This window comes from Rattus rattus, chromosome 4 (genome assembly GCF_011064425.1).
Source record: "Rattus rattus isolate New Zealand chromosome 4, Rrattus_CSIRO_v1, whole genome shotgun sequence".
Taxonomy (NCBI): Eukaryota; Metazoa; Chordata; class Mammalia; order Rodentia; family Muridae; genus Rattus; species Rattus rattus.
Genome location: NC_046157.1, coordinates 28,913,251 through 28,940,525, shown reverse-complemented (window position 1 = coordinate 28,940,525; position 27,275 = coordinate 28,913,251). Strand labels below are relative to the sequence as shown.

Here is a 27,275-nt window from a genome sequence, read left to right as displayed (position 1 = left end):
GTTTGCTTGCTCCCAGTTTCATCCTAACCTCTGTTGTGTAGTCTGATTGCATGAATACACAGACTGACAAACAGACATTATTGTCTATTGCTCCTGTTTCTTGTTATTTTTGTTTCCTTACTCTATCTCTGTGTTAAATATTTTAGGCAATTAGTTTAATTTTGATTCAAAATATTTTAAGGTATAGACAAGTATGTGTGCAAGAATGTGTGTGTTTGTGTGTGTGGGTGTGTATAGGCCAGGGTTACCTGTTTGTGTGTGTCTTTGTGGTTTGTGTCTGTGTGTGTTCATGTGTGTAGGCCAAGGTTACTTTTCGTGTGTGTACATGTGTGTGGTGTGTGTGTGTCAGTGCGTGTGTGTGTGTGTGTGAATGTGTGTGTGTATGTATGTGTGTGTGTGGTGTGTGTGTGGTGTGTGGGTGATGTGTGTGTGTGTGTGATGTGTGTGTGTGTGTGTGTGTATGTGTGTGAGTGTGTGTGTATGTGTGTGAGTGTGTGTGTGGGGGTGTGTATGTGTGGTGTGTGTGTGTGTGTGTGTGGTGTGGGTGTGTGTGTGTGTGTGTGTGTGTGTGTGAGTGTGTGTGTGGTGTGTGTGTGGTGTGTGTGGTGTGTGTGTGTGGTGTGTGTGTGTGGTGTGTGTGTGGTGTGTGTGGTGGATGTGTGTGGGGTGGGTGTGTGTGTGGTGTGGTGTGTGTGGTGTATGTGGTGTGTGTGTGTGTGTGTATGTATGTGGTATGTGTATGTGTTATGTGGTGTGTGTGTGTGTGTGTGTGTGTGTGTGTGTGTGTGTGTGTGTGTGTGTGTGTGTGTGTGTGTAGGCCCAGGCAGGGTCTGTTCTCTCCTTCCACCAATTTTCGGTTCGGATATTGAGTCAGATCATCAAGCTGGGAAGCAAATACCTTTGCCCCCTGTTCAAGTGTTCTGTTGCTTTGACAAATGTCGAGAACAAAGTCAGCTTAGGGCGGAAAGGCTTTACTTGGCTTCTTCTTCCGGGTAACAGTTCATCAAGGGCAGTCAGCCCAGGAACTCCTGTAGGAAGTCAAAGCAGCAACCATGAAAGAGGACAGTTTGCTGTCTTGCTCACTTTCTTCCACGCCACAGGACCAACTGCCTGAGAATGGTGCCGCCCACGGTGGGCTGGGCCCTCCTGCATAAATTAATAATCAAGCCAGTCCCTCACAGACAGGCCCACAGGCCAATCTGACCGAGGCAATTCCTCCATCGAGGCTTTTGTCTCAGATGGCTCTGAGCTGTCAAGTTGACGGTTGAAGCTAGGACAGCCCGGACCCATCATCTCATAGGCCCTTAAGTTCACCAAGCATGGTTTTCTTTTGTTCTTTGAACATTTGGGGGATAAATTCTTTGATGTCTCAGGCTCTTAAATCCATTGCCCGAGGTCCACCAAGGATTGTTTTTATTACCTATTTTTTTTTTTTTTTTGGATGATTTGAATGGTTCATGAGCTAGTGATCCTGTGGATTAGAGGTTATCTCCGGCAGGGTTCCAGGGTACTGCATCCCACTACAAAGAATTCACCAGAGACAATTAGACAGTAGCAAGCAAAACGAGAGAACTTATTCAGAAAGATGAGCTAACTTGCAACGGAGGCAAGCTAGGGCCGGCTTTGCCGTTTCCCAACGAATCTGGTCTTCTCTGTACACGATTTGTCCGTCACGTGTCGTTCTCCATAGAACTTGACAGGGTGCATGTCTTTTTTTTTTTTTTTTTGACTATATTATTAGATTTTATTTCTAAGAAATGCATTTATATATGGAATGCAGAAAGAATGGTTCTTAAACATAATATTCATGAATATTTTGTGTTATATTTTCATGTTGCTATCTTTTTTTTTACTATGTTCATAGAAGCCTTATTTATTTATTTATTTATTTTTATTATTATTAACTTGAGTATTTCTTATATACATTTCGAGTGTTATTCCCTTTCCCGGTTTCCGGGCAAACATCCCCCTAATCCCTCCCCCTCCCCAGGGTGCATGTCTTAATGTGCATTACTGTCTTAACCTGACACCCAGGGTGAGACTTGTTACTACTTTGAGCCATGGTTTTCCCATGCTCTGCACCTGTGTCCGTGGCGTGGGCTCGTCTGGGTTTGCCTCAGCCGGGAATTCCAGCCTTCCTCTTTGCAGAGCGCTTTCTCCGTATGCCGCTTTTGTAAGGCTTGCCGCTGTGCCACCATACTTTCCAGGCCTTGATCTCTGCTCTCCCCACCTGCTTGATTTTGTTTGTTTGCTTAAGAACTTGCTTAGAGTAAATCTGGGTCCGTCCTGTAACACATGGGAACGGATATCTCTGCTGGATTTACCATTGCTTTTCTTTTCTCCTTAAGGCTGACTTTTGAGGAGTCACCCTCTATATTATTGACAAGTGATTGCTAAATATCAAACACAAAGACCCAGAAGGGCTCTCCGACAGATTTATGTACATTAGGTAATGTGCTCTTCTCCTTTGACCACGCCCCTCACACTCTCCCCTCTCTTGAGGGTCCAGGCAGGAACCTGGAAGTCGCTTAGGCTGTCTCCTGGCCGCTCCCGTGTCTTCAGCTTTGTTTGGTAGGAGCATATGGATGATGTCAAGCCCGCATGGCGTCCCTTCCTTGGAGATCCATCTGCCAAAGTCCTTGCTAGTCTGCCGCTTGGCTTGCTCCAGGCGGGCCCATGCTTTCAGGCTGCCCAGATGCCTTTAGGACGTCCCCCCTTTACTACTAAACACAGCTTTTCTGCTTTCTCTCCACCAGCCCAGCCTCCTTTGTCAACACAGCTCCTAGCTTCCACAGCCCACCCCGTGCTCACAGAAGCAGCACACAAATGGCTTCTGAAAGGTTCATGGCTCTTTCCTATAAGGACATAATATTGACAGAAAGGATGTGACTTTCAAGTTTCATTTCATAGGTGCTTTCTAAGCGGTTACAAGTGTAAGCAAACAGAAACCTCGTCTTTCTGTTGTTTCAGATCTCGAGCTCCACCTACAAAGACAGGAACGAGGAATACAGGCAGCAGTTCACACACCTGCCCGACTCCGAGAAGCTGATAGCAGGTAACTCAGCCGACAAACAGACACGACGGGACAGAAGACAGCGCGGAGAGAGAGCTTAGGTCTTCATGCTAGACAGGGACTGCTTCGTAGGGAAAACAGGGCCCCATTTTACAGTTAGACGAGCTTAAGCCACATGGAACCAGGGGAACAGCGATTTCTGACCTATGAGATGTTCCGTCCTAAGAAGAAGCGTGTGCTCCTGGTTTCTTCCTGCGTCTCTATATAAGGCGCTGAAAGGAACATTTAGATTCGATAGTCATCGTAGGTAGCTTTCCTGAGAAAAATACATCCTTCGGGGCTGGAGAGATGGCTCAGCAGTTAAGAGCACTGACTGCTCTTCCAGAGGTCCTGAGCTCAATTCCCAGCAACCACATGGTGGCTCACAACCATCTGTAATGGGATCTGATGCCCTCTCCTGGTGCATCTAAAGATAGCTACAGTGTACTCTTATAAATAAAGTAAATACATCTTAAAAAAAAAAATACACTCTTCAACAAGTGCACTAATAGATCAATTTAATAAGAAGGTTCTAGGAATAAATTTAGGTCTAAAGTCATTGTTCGTGTTCTGGTTCATGCAGAATTTTTATATGTGCTAGGCTTTCTGGTAACAAACTTAGTCACTTTTGTAACAAAAATGCTTTATTGCGTACCTGTTTTTGTACACACATGTACAGGCATGTACATGTAAGCATATAGGAGTGCATGTGTGTGGAGGCCAGGGGTCACTGCTGAATACCTTCCAAATCAGCTCACCTTATGTTTTGAGACTGAGTCTCTCATTGAACCTGAAGCTCACCCATTGCTACATCCCTTCTGTCTTCTTCCACAGGGCTGAGATTCCAAGTACACTACCATTCTCAGCTTTACATTTTTTTAAATTTAATTTTATTTAATTATTTTTCTGTATATAGTTGTTTTGCCTGCAAGTTTATTGTGACATATGTGTGTGCAGTGCCTTCTAAGGCCAGAAGAGGGCGTCAGATCCTTTAAGACTGAAGTTGCAGGTGGTTGTGAGCCACCATGTGGATGCTGGGGATCGAACCTGAGTCCTCTGGAAGAGCAGCCAGTGCTCTTAACCACTGAGCTATTGCTCCAGCCCCCACATCCAAATTTTGATATGGCTTCTGGGAAATGAAATCGGGTCTTATGTATCCAGGTTGGCCTTGAACTCATTCTATCTGGAGATTACCCTGGGCTCGTGATCCTCCTGTCTCAACCTCCCAAGTGCTGTGATCACAGACGTATGTCACCATACCCAGCAGAAGCAATATATTTTTATAATAAAAATTTCAAGTACGAAATTGTGGGGAAAGTGGTGGTGGGTACAGGAGGATTTGGAGGGAAAGGAAAGCCAGTTGTCTCTTTGTTGTGGTGGAAGGCTAAGTGTTAATTGTTAAAAACAATTACAGCCTCTTGTAATTGTAATTGCAGGTGTTTCAAATGTTCTTGCTAGCCTCCCACTTAAAACAGAAGGCTTTCCACAGAAACTGTCCTAAAATGTATCCTGTTGGTTCTTATGTTTTTGTTTTGTTTTGTTGAGACAGGGTCTTTCTATGTGGCCCCTGCTGTCCTGCCACTTTCTATGTAGATCAGCTGGCCTCAAACTTGGAGCTTTCCTCCTAACCTCTGCCTTCTAAGCTCTAGGATTATAGGTGTGTTATCACTACCCCCTGGTGATTTTTATCCTTTCTTTTTTTTTAAAGATTTTATATATATATATATATATACATACATATATATATATACACACACACACACACACACACACACACACACACACACACACACACACACACATATATATATATATATATATATATATATATATATATATATATATATATATATATATATATATATATACACTGTTGCTGTCTTCACACCAGAAGAGGGCATCAGATCATGTGGTTGCTGGGAATTGAACTCATGGCCTCTGGAAGAGCAGTCAGTGCTCTTAACCGCTGAGCCATCTCTCCAGCCCCAATTTTTATCCTTTCAAAAGATACTAATTTCATTGTATAGTGAAATACACTGGAGAGCCACCCAGGAGAATGGGGAGAAAAGAGTTGACTCTTCTATCTGCATAATTTGGCAAATATTTTGTCTTTTATACTTTTTTCAGTGTGCATGTTTGTTTTTAAAAACTTACATATTTGTATCTGTTTTCCTGACTGGCACAGTAAACATGTTTAACGTAGACATTTTAGAACCTGATATAAATGGAAAATGGCTGTACAGGGAACATTTTCGGGGTGTTGGAATGGTTCTGTATGGTATTTTGGTGGTGGTTACATGACTGTTCGTTGGCCACATCTTTATGAAGGAATTTCATTGCTTAAAATATTTAGAAATAACCAAGGTCTCAGGGATATCCCGGTTGTAACAATGACACTATTTGTGTTATAAACAAGTGAACCCATTCCAACCATGAGTGGCTCAGTATATATGGTTGGCCTTTGCTATTTCAGGAGATTGGATCCAGGAAGTCCCCTCAGATGCCAAGGTCTGTGGATACTCAAGCCCTTATGTAAAATAGTATAGCATTCACGTGGAACCCAAGAACATGGGTTACTCTTAGTGGATCACAGAATGTAAATGAGATGTAAATGGTAGTTATATGTATATGTAATGTTTACAGACTGGTGACCTGAAAGACAGCTTGCACACATTCAATACAGCTGCATTTCTTTCCAAAGGAAACATTTAAACATGCCTTTGTGATTTAGTCTTTAGCCTGAGCGGGTAGAAGCCATGGCTAAGGAGGGCTGAGTCTGTCTGTCTGTCCCCTATCTCTGTCTGCTGAGACTCTGGCATTAGGGAGCCTGTGTAGAGCTCAGGTCTTGGCTTCTGAAAACACCCCCTCACTCCCAGAGGAAACTTCTGGAGCAGTAACAACTCCAGAAGTGAGGACAGAGCACGTTATGGTTACAGTAGCAACGGTGGGTTAAGAAAGCGGAAACAGACAACAACTTGGAACAGGGCCTGATATTCAACGTTAGAATAGCTTAAGCAACAAAATAACAACGATTTGGGATAAGGAACCAAAGAATCAAATAAATATCTATGAGTCCATATTGCTATGAATAAATGCTTGAATAATTAAACAGTTATGGAGGAGTGACATAACTGTCTTCCCCAAACTTTCAGAAGTTTAGGGGCTGGAGAGATAGCTTCATTGGGGAAGCGTCTGATGAACAAGCACAAGGGTCTGAATCAACCTAGAATCCAGATAAAAACCATGTGTGGGGATGCTCTCCTGGGATCCCTGCAGCAGGGGGTGGGGCAGGTGAGGAGACAGGCCAATCAATGAAGCTCACGGCTAACTATCCTAGATAAATCAGTGAACTTCAGGTTCAATGAGAGACCTTGTCTCAAAAACAATGAGGTGGATTGATTGGTGGTTAAGAGACTGGCTGGCCGATCTTCGAGAGGACTCAGTTCAATTCCCTGCACTGACATAGCAGCTCACAACTGTATTTCCAGTTCCAGGAGACTGGACACCCTCATACAGACAGACATACATGCAGGTAAAACACCAATGTATATAAAACGAAAAAATAAAGAAATACAGGAACTGGAAATTTGGATTTGGCAAATTAGAGGTCATTATTGACGACGCAGAGGAAGAGGATGAGGATAAGGCAGCAGGGATCATACCTAAAGCTAAGGTCTCTTCAGTTCTTACTCTCCATACCTATATGACTGAGGAGAGTTTCAACTCACATCTGATATACAGATGGATAAAGCAGTCCTGCCCCAATGAAAACCTTTCTCAAATTTGTACATGCTAATTAAGCACTGTTTGGTGTTCAACACTGACAACCACATTTTTTTTCATCTTTATTAACTTGAGTATTTCTTATGTACGTTTCGATTGTTATTCCCTTTCCCGGTTTCCGGGCCAATATCCCTCTAACCCCTCTCTCTCCCCTTCTCTATGAGTGTTCCCCTCCCCATCCTCCCCGCATTACTGCCCTCCCCCCAGCAATCACATTCACTGGGGTTCAATCTTAGCAGGACCAAGGGCTTCCCCTTCCACTGGTGACCTTACTAGGATATTCATTGCTACCTATGAGGCTGGAGCCCAGGGTCAGTCCATGTATAGTCTTTGGATAGTGGCTTAGTCCCTGGAAGCTCTGGACGACCACATTTTAAAGCCCTTAGCCCCCTCCAGTAGATGTAGTTCTTGTACTTAGATTGTTAGTTAATTTTTCTCAAGTATAAGTGCAAAATTACAGCTGTTTCTAACTATCCCCTAGAAACAGTTTCCCAGTCCAAGTGCTAACTAGCCCCAGCCCTGTTTAGTTGTGAAATCAGGCGCATTTGCAGTGGGATGGCCATAGGCATCTTAGAAAATGTCCGAGTGTCTGCATTAGCATGGCCTTTTCTTTATTCCCAGTACTCATTTGAGCCTTCTCTCTTTTACTTACTAATCTTGATCAAAGAAATCTTCATTAAAATCTATAGTGAACCTTGAGCCAGTAATTCTACTTGTAGACAGATTACACAAAAATACCCTCAATGCGGAGTGGGTGGGGCTAGGGCATGGGAAAGGGAGCCTTGGGGGAGATGATTAAAATGCGAATAGCATATAAATTTTGGAGCTGGGGCTCTAGTCATTGGTTTTACTCTTTATTCACTCATTTAATATGAGGGTTTATTCATTGGCATCTGCCTCCTGTCTTCTAAAACTGTCTAAAATCTTTCAGTCTGCGAATGTGCCTTCCGGCCCCACCCTCGGCACTGTTTTGAATTTAATTGATTGAACGTTGTCTTTGCCATCTCTAAAGGAGCTTGTATAAGGGAAATAACGCATTTCTAACTGCCATCCCTCCCAACTTGCACCAGTTCTCCGCACTACTGTTTTGTTTTGTTTCTTAAGTAGTGGTGTTCATACCTTTAACTTTATTTTCCCCTTTGAAAGGATCATTTGGAAGACTGTTCTGTTTTGTGACGTTATTGCTCCAAACTTACATTCTAAGCGCTCTGCTTATCTAAGGGAACAAGGTAGAGGTACAGACAGGGCAGTGTTGTATTGAGGACATGCAATCCAGTACAGAAACCTCTTGCAGACCTCTCCACCACGGCAGGAGAATTAATAATAATAATAAAAAGGCAATTTGTTATTGATTAAACATAAACTAGAATGCAAGCCAGCCATGTTGATACAGATCTGCAAATCTAGCATCTGGAGGCAGAGGATGCCAAGTTTCAGGGCAGCCTATGATACACAATGAGTTCATCACCAATCGGAGGTAGGCAGGGAGACCCTGTCTAACGAAGCAAAGCATACAAACAAAACAAAGCTTAGAATGTGGTGTGGGTGAGAGCATAAGAACTGGCAGCCCTGCAGCTACAACAGGCTGGAAACCGCCTCCTTAGAAAGGACATAGCTGGGTGCTAAGGATGCCTTCGGTGAGGAAAGTACTTGGGGTGGAGGCCAGAGGATGAGAGGTTTGAAGTCATCCTTAGCTACGAAGTGAGTTCGAGGCCAAACTGGCTTGGCTCTATGAAAACCTGTCGAAATGAAGGAATAAAGAGAGGTGGGCAGGAGGTAGGGAGAGAAGGGAAGACCAGACCTGAAACGAGCCAAGTTGACATCACCACGGGTCACGTTTAATCCACCTCAACTTTACCTATTAATTAGGGAAAATAGCTGCGACAGCCAGCCGGTTCAAATCTAAACTCACGTCTATGTGACAGAGGTAGTTTTGTATTGGGAAGCCAGTTAGCCAGCAAAGCTAGGCTCTTACCTTCCCAGAAGGTTCCTGGGCCCTGAGCTATGACGAAAGGGAGAAGCCTCTTTAGCTTTAAAAAAGATCCAAACTACCTTCAAGGGAGCAGGAAAAGAATTGCTAAGTCATTAGAAGAAAATGCTCTGAGAGAAACCAAGGGATGTGGGTCTCTCCTTCTGCCCACAGACATGAGGGGTTTTTTCTTCCTCTTGTTTTTCTTTTTCAATTTATATTTACTCTTTTAGCCATTGCAAGTAAAGAGCTAACAAAAGACAAAAAGGAGAGTTTTTTATCTTGAAATTTAAATATTAAATCTAAAAAAAGCAATCTTTAAAATGTTCTTTTAAGGGGTAATTTTCTGCTTAGTGAGGTCCTCGACACAATGCTTTCCATGATCACTACTGCAGAGTGGATATTTGGAGACATGTATTTCCTAATACTGTTGGATTTTTAAAATGTGCTTTATTTACTATAATTTTCTAAAGATTTATTTATTATATATAAGTACACTGTAGCTGTCTTCAGACACACCAGAAGAGGCATCAGATCTCATTACAGATGGTTGTGAGGCACCATGTGGTTGCTGGGAATTGAACTCAGGACCTCTGGAAGAGCAGTCAGTGCTCTTAAGGACTAAGCCATCTCTCCAGCCCTGTACTATTACATTTTTTTGGTGTGGTTATGAAAATAAATCTTTATAGATATTGGGGCCATTTAATTGTACCAAAATTGATCATATTATTGCTACAGAATGGAATAAAGCAAGATGTGTCAAACTGACCTACAGAAGAATTAACCTTCTTGGTTAATTTCTTGAGTTTTAGTACAGCATTCTTGTAAACCATTATGAAGTTACAAAGTCTGTAACAATGATTTTTTTGGTAAACATTATTTTCTTATTTCATTCTAAGTGAATCAGGTTGTTATTATAACAGGTGTGGAACATTATCTCCTAAAAATGGCAATTATTTTTATAGTAGATACTCATTTATAAGTAGCAAAGTTAAGAGCACAAAAATGCATATATTTTGCTCTTTTAAAAGAAAATGCTCTATCTATTGTATGTGATATAATGCCTTTGCTATCTTTTATATGTATTTACTTTTCTTTGCTACAATTTTAAGCAATTTTGCTGTGGTCTACATTTATTATGATAGCCCACATTTTAAGGAAGCCAAAATGTAAAATCACCGAAAAGTCCATCAACATATATCAAATACTCTTCTGCTAAAATATTGTAGGTGTGTGCTGTCTTTTTCAATATAATTATTATAAAATAATGCAGGGCAATCTATGATCTGGCAAGGCACGCCCCCTCTGACAGCCCGTGACACAGTCCCCTTAATGGTGCCCCTGCCCTATTTAGTCAGAACTTTGGGGAGGGGCTAGCGCTGTTATCAGCCAATCAGGTATCTCTGAAGTCTGGAACGCCTTGGATGATAAAATGTTTCCATGAGATAAGAATTTCATGACCCCTGAAGGCGACCTTTAACCCAGTCTGCTTGGGACATACATATTAGTGAACGGGACACCTAATCTGCTTACTTATTAATAGCTTTATTTAGTGGTACCTCATCCCCCCAAAAGGAAGCATTGTGAAAGGTTAACTGCCTTGCTCAGTGCTTAGAATTTAACACTACTAAGGCTGAATGTTTTGAGGCTTAGTCAACTGTTTTGTTTTGTGCTGTTTTGAGACAGGGTCTCTTTGTCTAGCTCTGACTGTCCTGGAACTTACTATGTCAGGCTGGCCTCCAACTCTCAGAGATCCCCCCACCTCCCAAGCTGGGATTAAAGATATGCACCACCATGCCCCACAACTCTTATTTTAAAATGAAAAAAAAAGTAACTTTATACAGTTTTAAAATTTAGCGGTTGACAGAGTCACCTCACAGAAGTTCCTTATACCTTGTGCTGTCAGTAGCTGGGAACTATGGTTTGCATTAGGCAGGAAGCAAGAGCTTAATCTTAGAGGCACGATAGTTGCTCTGGTCAGTTTTTAGCAACTTAACACAAACTAGAGTCATCTGGGAAAAGAGACCCTTAACTGAGGAAATGTCCCCATCAGCTGTCCTGAGAGCACGTCCTCAGGGACCTTTTCCTGATTCATGATGGATGAGTAAGGGCTTGGCCCACCATGTGCGACTCTAACCCTAGGCAATTGGTCCTGGGTTGTATAAGAAAGCAAGCTGAGTAAGCCATGGCAAACAAGCCAGGAAACAGTGTTCTTCAGTAGTTTCTGCTCCAGTTCCTGCCACAACTTCCCTCAAGATGACAGACTGTGATGTGTAAACTCAATAAACCCTTTCCTCTCCTTCCAAGTGTCTTTGGGTCATAGTGTTTATTGCAATGACAGAAAGCAAGCTAGACCGGTTGTCTTTGTTTCCTTTTCAGTTAAAATACCCCGACAAGTCAGCTTAGAGAAGAAAGGGTCATTTCAGCTCACAGTGCCAGGCTACATTCTGTCACAGAGAGAGCTGGTTAAGGAATCACATCCGTAGTCAGGAACAAGAGGAATGAATACATGCTGACGTGTGCTCAGTATTCTCCCTCTTCTCTTACACAGGCTAGAATTGAAACCCAGGGAACAGCGTTACCCGCAGTGGTCTGTTTCCCACCGTAATCAGTGTCAAGACAGCCTCCTAAGACATGCCCACAGCCAATCAATCTTGACAGTCTCTCTGAGACACTTCTCCTAGGTAACCTCAGATTGTGTCAAGTTAACAATAAAGGCAAGGCCTCTTTATATATCCCTGGCTGGCCTGGAGCTCAGTGCGTGGATTAGGCTCAAACTTACAGAGATCTGTCTGCCTCTGCCTCCTGAGCACTGGAATCAAAGGTGTGCACCACCCTGCCCAGCCTTTTAGCTCTCAAATGTGTTGTATGTTTTTCTACCATGGGCCCTGTGCATGTACTATTTGTCTATCATAATTATGTCAACTCTTTATTGATCTTTGGATTATTTTTTAAAGATTACTTATTCAGGGAAATCATTCCTGATAATGGGTCTCCATACCGTCCCCCTTAGCTGTATGACTGCTCTCGTTATCTATTTTTACACTTCGGTTATCATCTAACTTGTTCTTGTATCTGTTGGTGGTTAATCTTCATTGTGGACTTGATTGGATTTGGCGTCTCTTAGGAGACACACCTCTGGGTGTATCAGAACGTGGGTCACACCATTCCATCCACGAGCTGGGTCCTGTAAGTGAATTAGAAGGGAAAGTGGGAGGAGGCAACTAAGCACAGTGATTCCCCTTTCTCTGCGTCTCCATCACTGCTCAACCTGCCCCCACCATGTGCCCTCCCTACCACGGGGAGCTGTGTTCTCAAACCGGAGCAGTTGCATTTCTTGTTGCTGCTCTAAAATCCCCCAACAAAAGCAACTTGAAGGAGAATGACTTCATTTTGGCTCATTGACTCACAGTCCACGATGGCGAGGAAATCATGGTGTTGTGCCCTCGAGGTGGCTTGTTACATTGCACTCATAGTCAGGACACAGCGAGTTTTCTCCATCTTTAAACAGTTTGGGATTCCAGCCCATAGAATGGTACCACCCATATCCAGGGTGGGTCTCACTTGCTCTATTATTCTGACTGAAACAATCCCTCCCAGCAACGCCCAGAGGCTTGTCTCCTGGACAATTCCAGATTCTAGCTGGTTGACAATGTCAACCATCATACCTGTCTTTCCTTTACAGTGTTCCAGGAGGGTAAGAAATATTTCTGGTGAACCTAATGCCAACAAAATAACCGGCCCAGAGTGTATGGATGAATGAACAAATGAATGAACAAAAAGTGAATGAATGAGTAGACAGGGATGGCATCCCACGAGCTGAAGTAGCATAAGGTTTATTCAGTTGTCAGACTTTTGTGAATGACCTTCCCTTATCTTCGTCTCTACAGATTACGCTTGCGCTCTTCAGAGGGATATCTTGCTTCAGGGGAGGCTGTACCTTTCAGAAAACTGGCTGTGTTTCTATAGCAACATCTTCAGATGGGAAACCACAGTAAGCTATGTTTGCATTTGATTTCTTGATAGAAATAGCTGGGTAGTTAGAATACAAAGCATTCTTAAAAGGAATGTATTTAAGATGATTCAAAAGTAAAACCATACATATTTGTACCTCTATGTTTATGTAAGTATAATGTGTTTATGTATACATAAATGTGTGATGCATTTTTCTAATTTTAATACATCAAGCCCCATTTGTGCTTACTGCAGTTAGGCTGAAAGGGGCTTGGCTGCCAAAACTGTGGTTACCTGACAGACTGTCTATCTTGTGCTTGAGGGTTCGAATGTGGATCCTCAACTCCCACGTCTTTCACACCCAGTCCTAATGTTAGATCCCCACAGTGATGGGCGTCACACTAAAGGGAGCATGTCTGACCCACTGCTGAGTTTCATGTTCACAGAGAACACAGCATGTGCCTGTAAACTCCAAGAGCAGGGCTTTTAGCCCAATACTCTGGATTAGATTGACACTTGGTATTTGGGGTTGTATATGTCTCTGAAAACATGCCTTTCAGTTTTTGAAAAATATTTTTGTGTGTGTGCATGTTTAGATTTCTATTGCTTTAAAGAATATAACCTTTATGACCAAGGAGAAAACTGCTCGACTCATCCCAAATGCTATCCAGATCATCACAGAGGGGGAAAAGGTGAGCCTCTTCTCCAGCTTTGCCGCATTCGTAACAGGAAGATGTGTTTTACATAGCATCGGAAATGCAGGTAGTTCTTGAAGTCGCAGTGCCTCGCAGAGACACGGGATATTCTATAACAGGTTCTTGTATGTTTAAATAGTTACTATTCGCAGAGGAGAAAGCAGAACAGCCAGAGGCGGGAAAGACAGTGGGAGGTGAATAACATAAAATACAATAGTTTGTTTAATGATGTCACAATTGAATCTATTTCTTTGTATGCTAATAAAAATAAAGAAATTCAAAGGATACAAGGACATTAGTAATCATTAGGTTATATGCTGTGTACACAACACTGTCTAGAGAGGGTTAGGATGTATATTCTATAAAGAATATGTATCCATATGTAGTTAGGCATGGTGGCACATGCCTTTAGTCTCGGTGCTCAGGAGGCAGAGACGACCAGATCTCTATGAGTTCGTGGTCAGCCTGGTCTGTAGGTTGGGACAGGGACAGACAGGGATACACAGAGAAACCCTGTCTTGTAAAACAAGCAACCACAAAAACAAAACAACAAAAAAGGATATATATCTAGGTCTCAGCTTTTGTTTGTTTTCTGGTTTTGTTTTGTTTTGTTTTGTTTTGCTTTGTTTTTTTCTTAGGGTTTCTCTATATAGCCCTGGATCTTGGTTCTGTACACCAGGCTAGCTTCTAACTCAGAGATCCACCTGCCTCTGCCTCCTCTGATTGAAGTATGCCACCACTGCCAGGAAGTCTCAGTTAATGAATTGAAAAGTCTGTCTGTGAAAGCATTAATGCCGAAATCAGTGTGTGAAAGTTTCCTAATCACTGCAGCATGGGCCTTGCCTTCCTGTAGACAAGCACTTTGTGATTGGAAGCCACTGACCAGGCCAGTGGATGAGAGAACCCGCTGTGAGGTTCCACTCCAGGAAGCATCTTGCTGCTCTTTCTCATTGAAGTCAACTTTAAATATGACTTAATATAAGTAGCTAAATGTAGAGTAATACTGGGCTGAAAAGAGACACAGAATTATAGATTGAGCATTTTATCATTTTCTCATTTCTATAACATCATAGGCCTCCAAGTTTAACTTGGGTGTTTTATGTGCACTGTTAATAGAGATCCAATATTTTTGGAATATTTTTTTTTTGGTTCTTTTTTTCAGAGCTGGGGACTGAACCCAGGGCCTTGCGCTTCCTAGGCAAGCGCTCTACCACTGAGCTAAATCCCCAACCCCTGGATTTTTTTTTAAACTTGAAAAAATTGCATAACTTAAAATTTGTATCATTAATATAGACATTTCTGAAACCCACTTGTAATTTTAGTTTATACGGGGCTCAATTGATGGTCATCATATCTCAAAGTTCAGAATAAAAAAAACCCTATTTTTGCCTATAAATTTATTTAGATTAATTTGAGAATATTATGCTAAGCATGAACAGCTGCCTAGTTTTAGCCCATTTTCCTAGTAAAATGAACAGCATTGTGTTTGAAAACTGTTTACATAAGATACTATTTGTTACAGGGCAGAGTTTATAAAGCTATTTCATTATGCGAGAATTATTTGTTTTCCTTTTAGCACCAGGGGGAAGTGAAAGCTGTTGAAAGGTGGGAGTGGCCGGCTTTGGTCATAGCAGGACCCCACAGACGCTTCCTCTCAGTTTTTACAATACTCAACTCGTCTCCTTATTTTCCTTTGTAGTTTTTCTTCACGTCTTTTGGCGCCAGAGACAGAAGTTACCTGAGCATATTTAGGTTGTGGCAGAATGTATTGCTAGATAAGGTAAGTGCTCGCTCCGGAAGCATTCTGTAAGAAGGCACACTAGGATTTGCAAAGAGCCCTTTCTTATGTTCATGGATCCAATTCTGATGACAGTTCAATAATTTAAAGCAAACGATCTGTAGTTAATTTTTGTATTCTTTTTCAAACTAAACAAGAAAAATTGAAGAGCAGGGTGTGGTGGTACACGCCTTTAATCCCGGCACGCAGGAGGCAGAGGCAGGTGGAACTCCGAGTTCGAGGCTTGCTTGGTCTACAGAACAGTCAGGGCTACGTTGTGAGACCCCATCAACACCCGCCACCTCCACACATACCTGTAAAAAGAAAAGAAAAGAAGGAGAGGAAGAAAATTGAAAGCAACTCAGGAACTGGGGAAGTGTCTCAGTGGGTAAAGGCACGTGCCACCAAGCCTGATGATCCCCGTTTGATTTGTGGGAGAATCGTTAAAAGGGGGAACTGACACCCACAAGCTAACCTCTTACTTCCACTTGCACATCGCGGTTCGCAGGCGCACACACTCGTACAACACAACTAGATGGGTAAATAAATGTAATACAAGTGTGAATTAAAGCGTTCTAAAGGGGTTTGTGGCAGGTGCGTGCATATACGCATGCGCAGACGCCCCTGCAGACGGAGGCTGAGGAGAATGTCTGACGGTGTCCTTGGCCATTCTCTATCTCACTGTTTTGAGATAAGGTCTCACAGATACAGGAGTTGGCTGGTTAGGCCGGCTGGCGAGCACAGGAACCGGAGGTATGTGCAGCCATTTCTGGCATTTTATGTGGGATTTTGACTTTGGTTCTCATACTTGACCAGCAAGCACTCTTATCTACTGATCTATCACCCCAGCCCCTTATTGTTGTTGTTATGGTGATTGAACCCAGAGCCTCCTCTATGTACCACTCAACTATATCTTCAACCTTATTGTTAAGTTACTATGCTAATTAAGATCCCTAAGATTAAAAACTAAGATGAAAAATAGTAAAAGAAACATTATTAGAAGTAAAGTGATTAACTAGAAAATATGTATTTCACATATAAGAAGCTAATAATGGAAATGTAAAGGGACACACATTTATAAACAAAACACATAGTGTCTTTTTTTTTTTTTTTTTCTTTCTTTTCGTTTTTTTTTTTTTTCTTTTTTTTTTTTTTTTTTTTTTTTTTTTTTTTGGAGCTGGGGACCGAACCCAGGGCCTTGCGCTTGCTAGGCAAGCGCTCTACCACTGAGCTAAATCCCCAACCCCACACTTAGTGTCTTAATCAGGGTTTCCATTGCTGTGATGAAACACCATGACGAAAGCAAGTTGGGGAGGAAAGGGTTTATTCAGCTTAGGCTTCCCCATCAAGACTCATCACCAAAGGAAGTCAGGGCAGGAATTCAAGGAGAGCAGGAACCTAGAGACAGAAGCTAATACAAAGGCCATAGAGGGGGTTGCTGCTCAGCCTGTTTCTTTATGGAACCCAGGGCCACCAGCCTAGGGATGGTACCACCCACAGTGGGCTGAGCCCACCCCATGGATCACTAATTAAGAAAATTCCCTACAAGCTTCCACTGCTAGACTTTATGGAGGAGGCATTTTCTCAGTTGCACCTCCCTCCTCTAATGACACTAGCTTGTGTCAAGTTGACATAAAACTAGCCAGGACACTTAACCAAATGACCTTTTACCAGATATTACGTAAATCCCCATATAAATATAAATGAGTTGAACCGTGCACCCAAGACCCGAAGATTGATGGAATAAAAAACACACAACCCAGCTATCTGTTATGCCTGAGGCGACAGGATAACTTCAAAGCACAGCCGTCTTGAAAGTGAAAGAAGCCGGCAAGACGTGCAAATGGAGAGCAGCGTCGATGAGAGCCATCTCACCAGATGGACTTTAACACTAAAGCGGATAGACAAGGCGTGTAGGCTTGCCTTGATAGAAGAGTCAGCTCATATGGGGAAGCTGTAAGCATGTACGCAGCTAGTAACAGAGCCCTAAAGCACACAAAACAAAATGGAACAGAATCGAAGGGAAAAAGAAACAATTTAGCAATAACAGCTGAATTCAGCACCCCACTTCCAGTGACGGGAACAACCACCCAGAGATCAACAGGAAAGAGAAGAGCATGACAAACTAACCGGGACCAGAGGACACCTATGGAATGTTTTGTCCAACAACAACAACAGATACACATTTTTCTCAAGGGCATGTGGTGGTTCTCCAAACAGACCACAGTCCTAGATTATAAAACAAGCCTCAGTACATTCAAAAGGCTTAAGGTGATGAAGAATGTATTCTCTGGTCACAGCGGAATGAAATTTGGAATCAGAGGCTCACTAGAAAGTGGAAGTTAAATAGAAGGTTTCTAAAGAGCCACTGGGTAAAAGAAGAATTCACAAGGGGAATTGTGGGGTCTGCAGGATCCTGGTGCAGCTGTGTGTGCTGTGGGGAGAAGGCCTTCTCTCAGGATTTTAGTGGCACAGCTCTCTTGGACAATATTCAATGGAACAGCCCTCTCAGACGATCTTCAGAGAAACAGCTGGTGCGCATACACTTTTATCTGGATTGGACAAGTGCTATAAATGAACCTTGGAGAATGGGAAGGATTTCAGGGTAAATCATTGGCTGGAGCGTAATGTACAGGGAATGCATCATTTGCATTGGTAAGCATCCCACGAAGTTCAGATGCTTGCTGGGAAGGTTTTTATTGAGAAAGAGGAAACTGAACTCTGTAAGTTTGCCAAGGACTACATAACTTTCCTCAGGTAGAGGGTGTAGGGGTCATGCTCCCCAGATAAAGTCAAGAGGAGGAGGAGGCCCTGTTGGAAAAGGGAGTCCTACATTTTGTGCCAAGTTCTGAGGAGCTATCTGGACACGGTAGACTGCAACCTTAAATAGCAGGGTTTCCCCACAGGAAATTATAAAACAAATCCTTTCATGAGCCAAGTGAAAACAAAGTAACACCAACTCTCACCGGAGAAGGCCAAAGCAGCATTTAGAGGAGAAGTCATAGCTGTAAACACTTGTTATATATTTTTTTAAAAGGCGGATCTTGAATCCACGACAGACCTCCCTTTTGGCTTTATGAAATTAGAAAAAGGAGAGCAAATAAACTCTGTATAAACAGAAGCAAAGAAAGAAGGATCATTGGGACAGAGAAAGTCATTAAGAACAGCAAAATGACATCAACAAAATGAAAAGTTTTCTTGGGAAATATTAAAGATAACAAACTTTAACCATATCTATGTAGAGAAAGGAGAGCTGAGGTAGTAGCATGCCTACGACTATGACACTTGGGAGGCCAAGGCAGGAGATCTGAGAGTTCAGGGCCAGCTTGGGGTACATTTAGGAAGACAACATCTCAACAAAGCAAGGAAAAAGAAACCCAAACCAAGATGGAACTAAGACTAAAGAGAGACACAGTTTTAAAGCTTAAGATTTATTGTGTACGTGTGTGTGTATGTGTGTGTGTGTGTGTGTGTGTGTGTGTGTGTGTGTGTGTGTGTGTGCACATATGATGCCTTCTGTATTCTTGGTTCACGTGTTTGGAGAGCCACCATCTTCATGTTACTTGAACTTGTCAAACCTCTTGATCACGTTGTTCTTAGCACTAGACACGTAAACTCTCATTTAGTAACAATAGCCATTTCTGCTCTGTAATGATTCAAGAAACAATGCTTAGATGTGTATATTAAATACTACATAAAACTGTCTTAATTAGAATCTTTTAAAGTATTTTATTTTAAATGTATGGGTGTTGTGCCTGCGTGTACATCTGTGTACCAGATGCATGTCTGGTGCCCTTGGAGGCTAGAAGAGGGCGACGGATCCTCTGGAACTGATGGCTGTAAGCTACCCTTCGGGGGTTGGATATCAAGACCCTCTGCAAGAACAGCCAGTGCTCTTACCTGCTGAGCCATCTCTCTAGCCACTCCAAGTTTACTTCTTAAAACGTATGCAAATACATATGTGAATCTGTACGAATGCGTGTGTACCACAAACGTGCAGACACTTGTAGGGGCCAGAATTGGATACCAGATCCCCTGGAAATGGAGTTACAGGTAGCTGTGCACTACCATGTGGGTGATGGAAACTGAATCCAGGTCCTCTGCAAGAGCAGTTAAATGTCCTTAACCACCGTGCCATCTTCCCAGCTCTGGAACCTTAAAGACTGTAGGGGTTCCTTAGAATAGAAACTAGAGATAGGGCTGGAGAGATGGCTCAGTGGGCCGAGGGCGGGCCGAGCAAGTGAGGACCGAGGTTTGGACTCTTAGCACCCAGATAAAAACAGGAGTACAATGTCCACCGAGAATCCCATTGCTAAGGAGGCCGAGACGGGGGCACCCTGGCATTTGCTAGTCAGAGCCAGTCTTTGCTTTGAGCTCCAGGGTTCAGTGAGAGATTCTGTCTCATATATATATATGCTCTGTTGAGTTTCTACCCTCACTGACCTCAGGGATGGAGTTTGACCTGAGTGCTGTAAAATGAAATCAACTCTTCTCTCCCCAAGTTGACTTTGTCACGGTCATTATCACAGCAATAGACACCCAAACTAAAACCTTGGGCTTGCTTTCGGTCTTTGGTTGTTCTTGTTTTTAGATTGATAAAAGGTACATTAGTTACATTTGCTTTCATTTTATTGAGGCAAGGACTTATTGCAGTACTGTACCGTGGCATTGGCCTGAACTCAGAGATCCTCCTACCTCTGCCTCCCAAGTGCTTATAAAGGTATGTGCCAGCACATCTGGCTCTCGACTTGTTGATCTTGTGTGATACTCTAAAACACAAAGAAACATTCCTAAACATAAATATGCAAATTTTGTTTACTTCTTGAATGAGAAAATTTTAAAAACAAATTGATTTGAAAGAAAGATTTGGTTTTTGTTTGTTTTGTTTTTGTGAGGCCAAGGCTCTCTACATAGCCTGGCTGTTCTAGAACACAGCGATACGTAGACCAGGCTGTCTATGCCTTCTGAGTGCTAGGACTAAAGGTCTGTGCCAACACACCTGGTTTATAGAAACATTTTTATTTGACCAAATTATGTTTTAAACAGCATGCTTTTGCATTCGTTTTATTTATTTTTCCAGCAAAGTCCGCAGAAAAAGGCATTTTCTCATACTACTCATACTACTGCCTTTGAAAGAGCGTTTGTAGAGCTGGAAGTGTAGCTCAGTAGTAGAGGGCAAGTCTAGTATATACAGAATACGGAGAATCTGTGATCCCGATAAATAGCATCAGAAGTTTATGGTCATCCTCAGCTACGTAGCAAATTCTAGACCAACCTGGGGCACACGAGATCTCTCATTGAAAGAAAGAAGAAAAAATGTCTTTAATAGAACTATTGTTTTCCAACCCATAAGACTCCTCTGTTACACTACATATGAAAGGATGCTGTACCTCCAATATTAACTCCTGACAGGAGTCTTCAATGTCTGGTCTTTGTCCATCAGCCTGCTCGTGTGTGAAGTGATTTACAGCACTTCAGTTTCTACAGCCTTTACACTCACTGGCCTTGCTTGGCATGTCTAACCAGCGCGCCAAGCTCCTGGGACTTAGGGTCAGATGAAGTAGCAGCAGTCTTGTGATGCAGACAATGCTTTCCCCAGCTTTTGTAGTGAACCATGCAACCATAGTTTAAAAAGACCAGGCTCGGGGTTGGGGATTTAGCTCAGTGGTAGAGCGCTTGCCTAGGAAGCGCAAGGCCCTGGGTTCGATCCCCAGCTCCGAAAAAAAGAATCAAAAAAAAAAAAGACCAGGCTCTTCTCCATCCCAACTTCAGCTCCTTCAAACCGGCCCACATCACATACTGGAGCCAGCCGGCCAATCCTGTCCCCTCAGATTTCTGGTTTGGTTTTTGAGACCGTGGTTCACTTTGCAGATCAGGTTAGCCTTGAACTCATAATCCTCCTGCCTTTGCCTCCCACGTGCCACCATGCCTGATTATTTTAGTGTGTGTGTGTGTGTGTGTGTGTGTGTGTGTGTGTGTGCGTGTGTGTGTGTGTGCTTTTGAGCACATACACAAGAGCACACGAGGGCATATGTGCTTGCGTGCGTGCGTGTACCCACACATATACACCACACAAAAGAATAACACTTCTTGATACTTGTCAATCATATGAAATTCTAAGTTCAGTGCCCATAAATAAAGTTTTATTGGAAAGCAGCCATTGTCATTTGTTTATGTTTTCACATGACACCAGCGGAGTTGAGCATTTGCAACAGAGACCATATGGCTCACCAAGCATATATTTACTATATGGCCCTTTCCAGAGACAGTTTGTCCAAGCCTCAACAATACCACCACCAAAGTTGGGCTTTTAAAATATGTGCCTGCGACTGACTTGTTTTTGTGACTTTATTCTTACTCTCTCTGTGTGTGTGTGTGTGTGTGTGTGTGTGTGTGTGTGTGTGTGTGTGTGTGTGTGTGTATGGTAAAGGGGACTTTGCCACTATTTTTGCCTCTTGCTTAACAACTATTGCCTCAAACGTTTACATAGGGACTCACAATCTGGGTCCTATGGCTCAAAAATGTCTTCTCTTAAATGTTCTACTTTTGTGTGTCCAGTAGTCTTCGAACATGGTCTGCAACTTTCGGTCTCTGATTTCCCACACCTTGTTCCCAGTCTTCTTAATGAACCTGAAGTAACCGTCACCTTTGCTTCCATTTTGCTTTTCCCCTTTACAACACTGGCTGCAACTACAATTTGTTGTTTTGTTTTCGTTCTCCTTGCTTGGGCTATAAACACCTGGAGGACAAAGGCCATGTCTGTCTCGATCACTGCCATGTAGTCAGTGACAAAGCTCAGCGTTACCACATAGCCGGTGACGTGCATCTCCAGTAACTGCAGACAGTCTCCCCTGTCAGGCCCTACATATCCGTGAGAGCCAGGATATCAGCTGTGTCTCCTTGCTCTCTCTACAGTATGCCAGATTGAGTAGTAAGTTATATGTGACATGTATCAGATACTCAGTAAATACATTCTAAGTATCTTAATTTATTACAATTATAAGGATTTGGCATCTGAATATAAGGCATCCCTAATTAATAATTTACTGTAATTATTTTTGTTCAAGGAGAAGGCCAAATAGGAAGAAAGAAAAAGACAAATTTTGCTTCAGAACCATTAAGGGGTCACCCTAATTTATATATATATATATATATATATATATATATATATATATATATATATTTAATTCATTTGTTTCTATTTTCTTGTTTAGCTTTGAGGTTGCATTTTAATGCCAACATTTCTCCCTTCCCTTTGCTTTCTCCACGCCCTCCCATATAACCCTCTCCACCCTCCTCCCTTGATGGCTTCATTACCCATCAACTGTTACTGCATGCATACACTTATTTGTATATACATCCATAGTCCCATGTAAAACCTGTTGAGTCCCTATAGTATCACTTGCATATATGCTTTCAGAGTTGGCTGTCACTGCACAGCCAGTGTGTTCTTCCCTGCTAAGGACAAGCTCCTCCCCTCCCAGCTTCACTCAGTTGCTTGAGTTCTCTGTAGGGCCGAGGGTTCATGGGCTCTCCCCTGGTGGTTTGGCTTGTTTGTCGGTGTCGTGTGGGTTTAGCTCACATTCGGGCAGGCATGTTAGTGAAACTTCACTGGTGTAGCTTACGATATTACAAGGAGACACAATCTCACAGTAAGTTCTCTGATCCTCTGGCTTTAACAATCTTTCTGCTTCTTCTTCTTCTGCAATGTTCCCTAAGCCTTAGGTGTGGGGTGTTTTGTAGATGTAGCCACTGGGCCTGAGCTCCACGACTCCGCATTTCCATTGGTTGTGGTTTTCTGTAGCAGTCCCCACCTGTGGCAAAGTTTTCTTGATGAATAGTGAAGACGATACTTAGAGTTTCAGAGGCTTAGCCCATTCTCGTCACTGTGGGGAGCATGGTGGCATGCAGACAGACAGACAGGCATAGCCCTGGAGCCTAGAACTTTCCATCCTGATCTACAGACAGCAGGGAGGGAGCTTAACTCGTTTTTGGCTTCTAATTATACAGGGAAATTATGTCAAAAATCACGAAGTATAAAGAGAGTGTAGTTTCTAAATAGTTGAATTAATAAGACAGATGCATCTATATATAAGTATAAATCACACATGGCTGTCAGTAATCACAAGGACTAACAATCAGAGGTTCTGCTGTTAAAGCTCAGTTGAAATTTATTCTTACATTATTTCATCATTGGATTTAGGATCACCGTTGTATAGGTAGAAGTCACAGATAATCAGGCTTTCTTTTGTACTATCTTTCCAGGAAAGCGGTTGCATACACACACACACACACACACACACACACACACACACACACACACACTTGTTCACACAGATAGTACATCCAAAATGTAAAAAGCTAAAAGGTGCATTCTAAAAACCAGGTTTAAGGTCCAGTACCTCACAGAGCAGAAATCTGCAATCAAGTAAAAGTTTAAGGCATAGGGGTTGGGGATTTGGCTCAGTGGTAGAGCGCTTGCTAGGCCCTGGGTTCAGTCCCCAGCTCCGGAAAAAAAAAAAAAAGTTTAAGGCATAGACAGTATGACTTTCAGCCTTATTCCCAACGGCCAAAGGTAGTTCATGTTCTTACACGTGGGCATCAGGTGTCGAGGGGAGCTGTTTAAATGTCCTTGAGCTCTTCTTTGTCACTGTGGATTCTGTTTTGAGACTCATCTACTAGAATAGTTGTAGGGGAGAGTCTTATCTGCCAGTGTGTTGGGAAAGGAGAGAGTTTAAAGACAACAGACAGAATACATCACTGTGTGCGTATAAAGAAAGAACGACGTGTTAGCCTGCCAGAGGCTTCCTTAGACAAAGGCCAAGACCACAGGGTTGAAAAGAAGGGCACACAGGCCGACTTTGATCAGCACAGACATAAGACGGTGAGGCAGAGAAGAACTATCAGCAAGTTGTTCCTGAAAGCCACCTTCCTTTGCTCAGTCACACTCGTCATCGACTTTCTGGTGACCGCTTGACTCTACTGGAGCGGCAGGCAGGAAGCTTTCTAATCTCTAGGAAATGCATCCCTGTGATGCTCGAGGCATTTCCAGCTAAATGGGCATCCGCAGTGTGTGAGCATGTCTCACTGAGCTCAGCCTGCCTCAACCCAAGCCCAGGAGCTTGGCAGAGCTGAGGCTGCTCTGCAGTTACTGGACTCTGTCGGTAGTCTAAATCTAATAAATGCAGAATTTAAATCTGCCTTATGAAAAAGACACCAACATTACAATTTTAATGATATTTGCTACACAATAGCTTGCAGGGCAAAAATATGTATTTCTAAATTGTTCCTATCATTGTCGTCATCATCATCATCACCATCATCATCATCCTTTTGGTTGACAACCACTCAACCTATCTTCAGCCCAGCTATCTAAGCCAGAACCAAGGTCAAACCCCTGTTTCTTCTATGCCAATGGTGTCTACTGTCGTCAAGGTCCTTATCATTCACCCAGATGGCTCTTTCCAACACTAATCTGTCCTGAGGTTGTTGGATGGAGTTTCAACTGCGACTTTTGGGAGCAGGGCTGTTGCATCATTCCTTTTCTGCCTGAACCCTCGAGGTTATGTTCCACAGTGCAAAGGCCGTGTGATTCAGCCTGACATACAGTGCTCCCCGTGACGCTGCCCTTCCTCCAGCCTCACAGCACACATACTTCATCTCCGTGACCTGAGTGCCAGGTGGCCTCATTCTCTAGATGCTGGCATTCGCCATACATTGCTGGCCACATGCTCATCTCGCTTTACCTTTTGACAGTGTTTGGTACCTTTGTCGTCTTCCTCCATGAGGAAACTGGATTTTCCCCTTAACGTTGTTCTTTCCCTTAACCTTTTTGCCGTCCATCCCTCTCCCACTTCTGCATGGACACCTGGGCTTTCTTCAGGGTCCAACTTTTTCCCCAAATGCCTTTCGTAGTTAGTCAAAGAGGTACATGAACCCCAATTACAGATAAACGTTCCCTCAGTTAATTGGTCAGCAGAGGAAATACTTATACCTACAGTTTCAACTAATGAGAATCTAGTAGTATAATAACATTTCACAGTGGAAGCTGGCCTTTAGTAAGCCTCCTTCCCAGGAAGGAGTGATTCTGTCTTCCTTCTCCCTCCTCTCTCTCTCTCTCTCTCTCTCTCTCTCTCTCTCTCTCTCTCTCTCTCTCTCTCTGATCTTTTTATTAAGTAGCTCTAACTGTCCTAGAACTCACCACATGTCCCTGTGTAGACTTCGAGATCCGTCTGCCTCTGCCTCCTGAATGCTGGGATTAAAGATGTGTGCTACCCACACTGGGTTGACAGGATGGTGTGGGATTCTTCAGGGTCACTCTGGTGAAGCCATCAGACGTTAGTATTCTCAAAAGCTGGTCTCGTAGTCCTTCAAGCAACATTAGACCTGTCTGTACACTTCACTAAATTAACAGTGAGAACTGTTAGAAATTAGGGCAAGTTTGATTTCTCATTTAAAACATTTCTCTTTGGGAAAAGTTAGAATTGGTAGATGAGACTCTGTGTCCTATCTGTTATAACTCTGCCAGGAAATCGTTCTGAATGAACTAAAGCCAGAGATATTTTCAAGGGAAAGAATCATCGAGTAATGAAGACGTCACCTTAAACTTCGGCGTGACGAAAGACATGCTGATTGCCTTACCGGAAGAGCTGACTCTTCTGGCTACTCCCCAACATTCCATTTAGGGTACTCAGGAGGATCTATGCTAGCTGTAAAGACAGGAGTCCGATGAGAATACCTGTCAGTGCTGAAGTGGAATAAGAACAGATATTAACGACTTGCTAGAGTCGAATTAAAAACTGTTGTCGCGGGGAAGTCGTTTAAATTTTAACATAGTTAATTTTCACGTGGGGTTAAAATAAGATTACAGCAGGCATTTTACATCAATTGAGCACACCTAAGATCTTTTCATTTGCATCTGTGTGTATAGTAGAAGAAATTAGGAACCGTCCCTTTAATAAAACATTGTTTACCTAGCCTCTTCCAGTGGGCGTGGCTTAGGAACCTGTCCAGTGGGCGTGGCTTAGGAACCTGTAGAGTGAGGTGTGACTGGCTCCGCAGTCTGACCGGCCCCTAGGAAAGAGGGCTGGTGCTCAGAACCAGGAAGCGGCGGCTGAAGCTTCAAACTGAGCTGGAACCTGGCTTTTACGCGGCCAAGTGCCTCAGAACCGAGTGGGACATTGAAGTAGCGAGTTTGCCTGGCTGTTATCAAAGCTTTGAAGCTCTCCCGTGGATAAAGACTTTATAGAGTACTTAGGATACAAAGCTTCTGGGCCAGAAATTGATCTGCTGACTTTTGACTCCTATCTGATTACTGCTTGGTCCGTCTTTATTTTGCTCAAGTATCTGCAGACTGAACCCAGAGCCGCTCTCCGCACCTTTGCAGGTAGGTGGTCGGCTTTCATATAACATGTGGGTCCTTTTCTTTTCTTTTCTTTTCTTTTCTTTTCTTTTCTTTTCTTTTCCTTTCTTTTCTTTTTTTTTTTTAAGGATCAGCTGCTAAATACTGAAAAAGTCGCTACTACCAGGCTGGCGTGTTTGAACAGCGTGATTGTAAATATTTTTTTTTTCTGTGACAGCTGGACGACCTTGCAGAAATCGTCATTTTTATCAAATTAGCAAATCTACGACACCGTGAATTAAATGAGTTTTGTTTTGTTTTCCATTAACCAATTATGTGTTTACATTTAACTAATGGATGAAAATGTATGTTGAAATTATCTTGCTAATTAACTTAAATGGCATTTTGTTCTCAGTGTTTGGCGGCGATTTGCTCGCCAGTTGCACGTCTTTTACCGTTAGGAGGCTGAGTGCTCACCACCAAGTCGTTTGTTTGCCTTAGTTTTTTTTTTTTTTTTTTTTTTTTTTTTTTTTTTTTCGAGCTGGGGACTGAACCCAGGGCCTTGCGTTTGCTAGGCAAGCGCTCTACCACTGAGCTAAATCCCCAACCCCTGCCTTAGTTTTTAATCTTCAGAAACATCTATTATTTCAAACAAAGTTTTTGCGAAACGTTAACAATCTAACACGATTGCACTGAAAAACTGT

The 27,275-nt window shown here is 42.7% G+C and overlaps 1 protein-coding gene across 1 annotated transcript in view; it reads left to right on the top strand.

Annotated features, from left to right (window-relative positions):
* Window positions 1–27,275, top strand: part of Gramd1c (GRAM domain containing 1C) — a 101,739-nt gene that overhangs the window by 34,287 nt on the left and 40,177 nt on the right. The window contains exons 5-8 of the mRNA XM_032899647.1: window positions 2,971–3,055; window positions 12,695–12,798; window positions 13,355–13,450; window positions 15,153–15,233. Coding sequence (XP_032755538.1) covers window positions 2,971–3,055; window positions 12,695–12,798; window positions 13,355–13,450; window positions 15,153–15,233 — 366 coding nt within the window. The remainder of the gene's footprint in view (window positions 1–2,970; window positions 3,056–12,694; window positions 12,799–13,354; window positions 13,451–15,152; window positions 15,234–27,275) is intronic.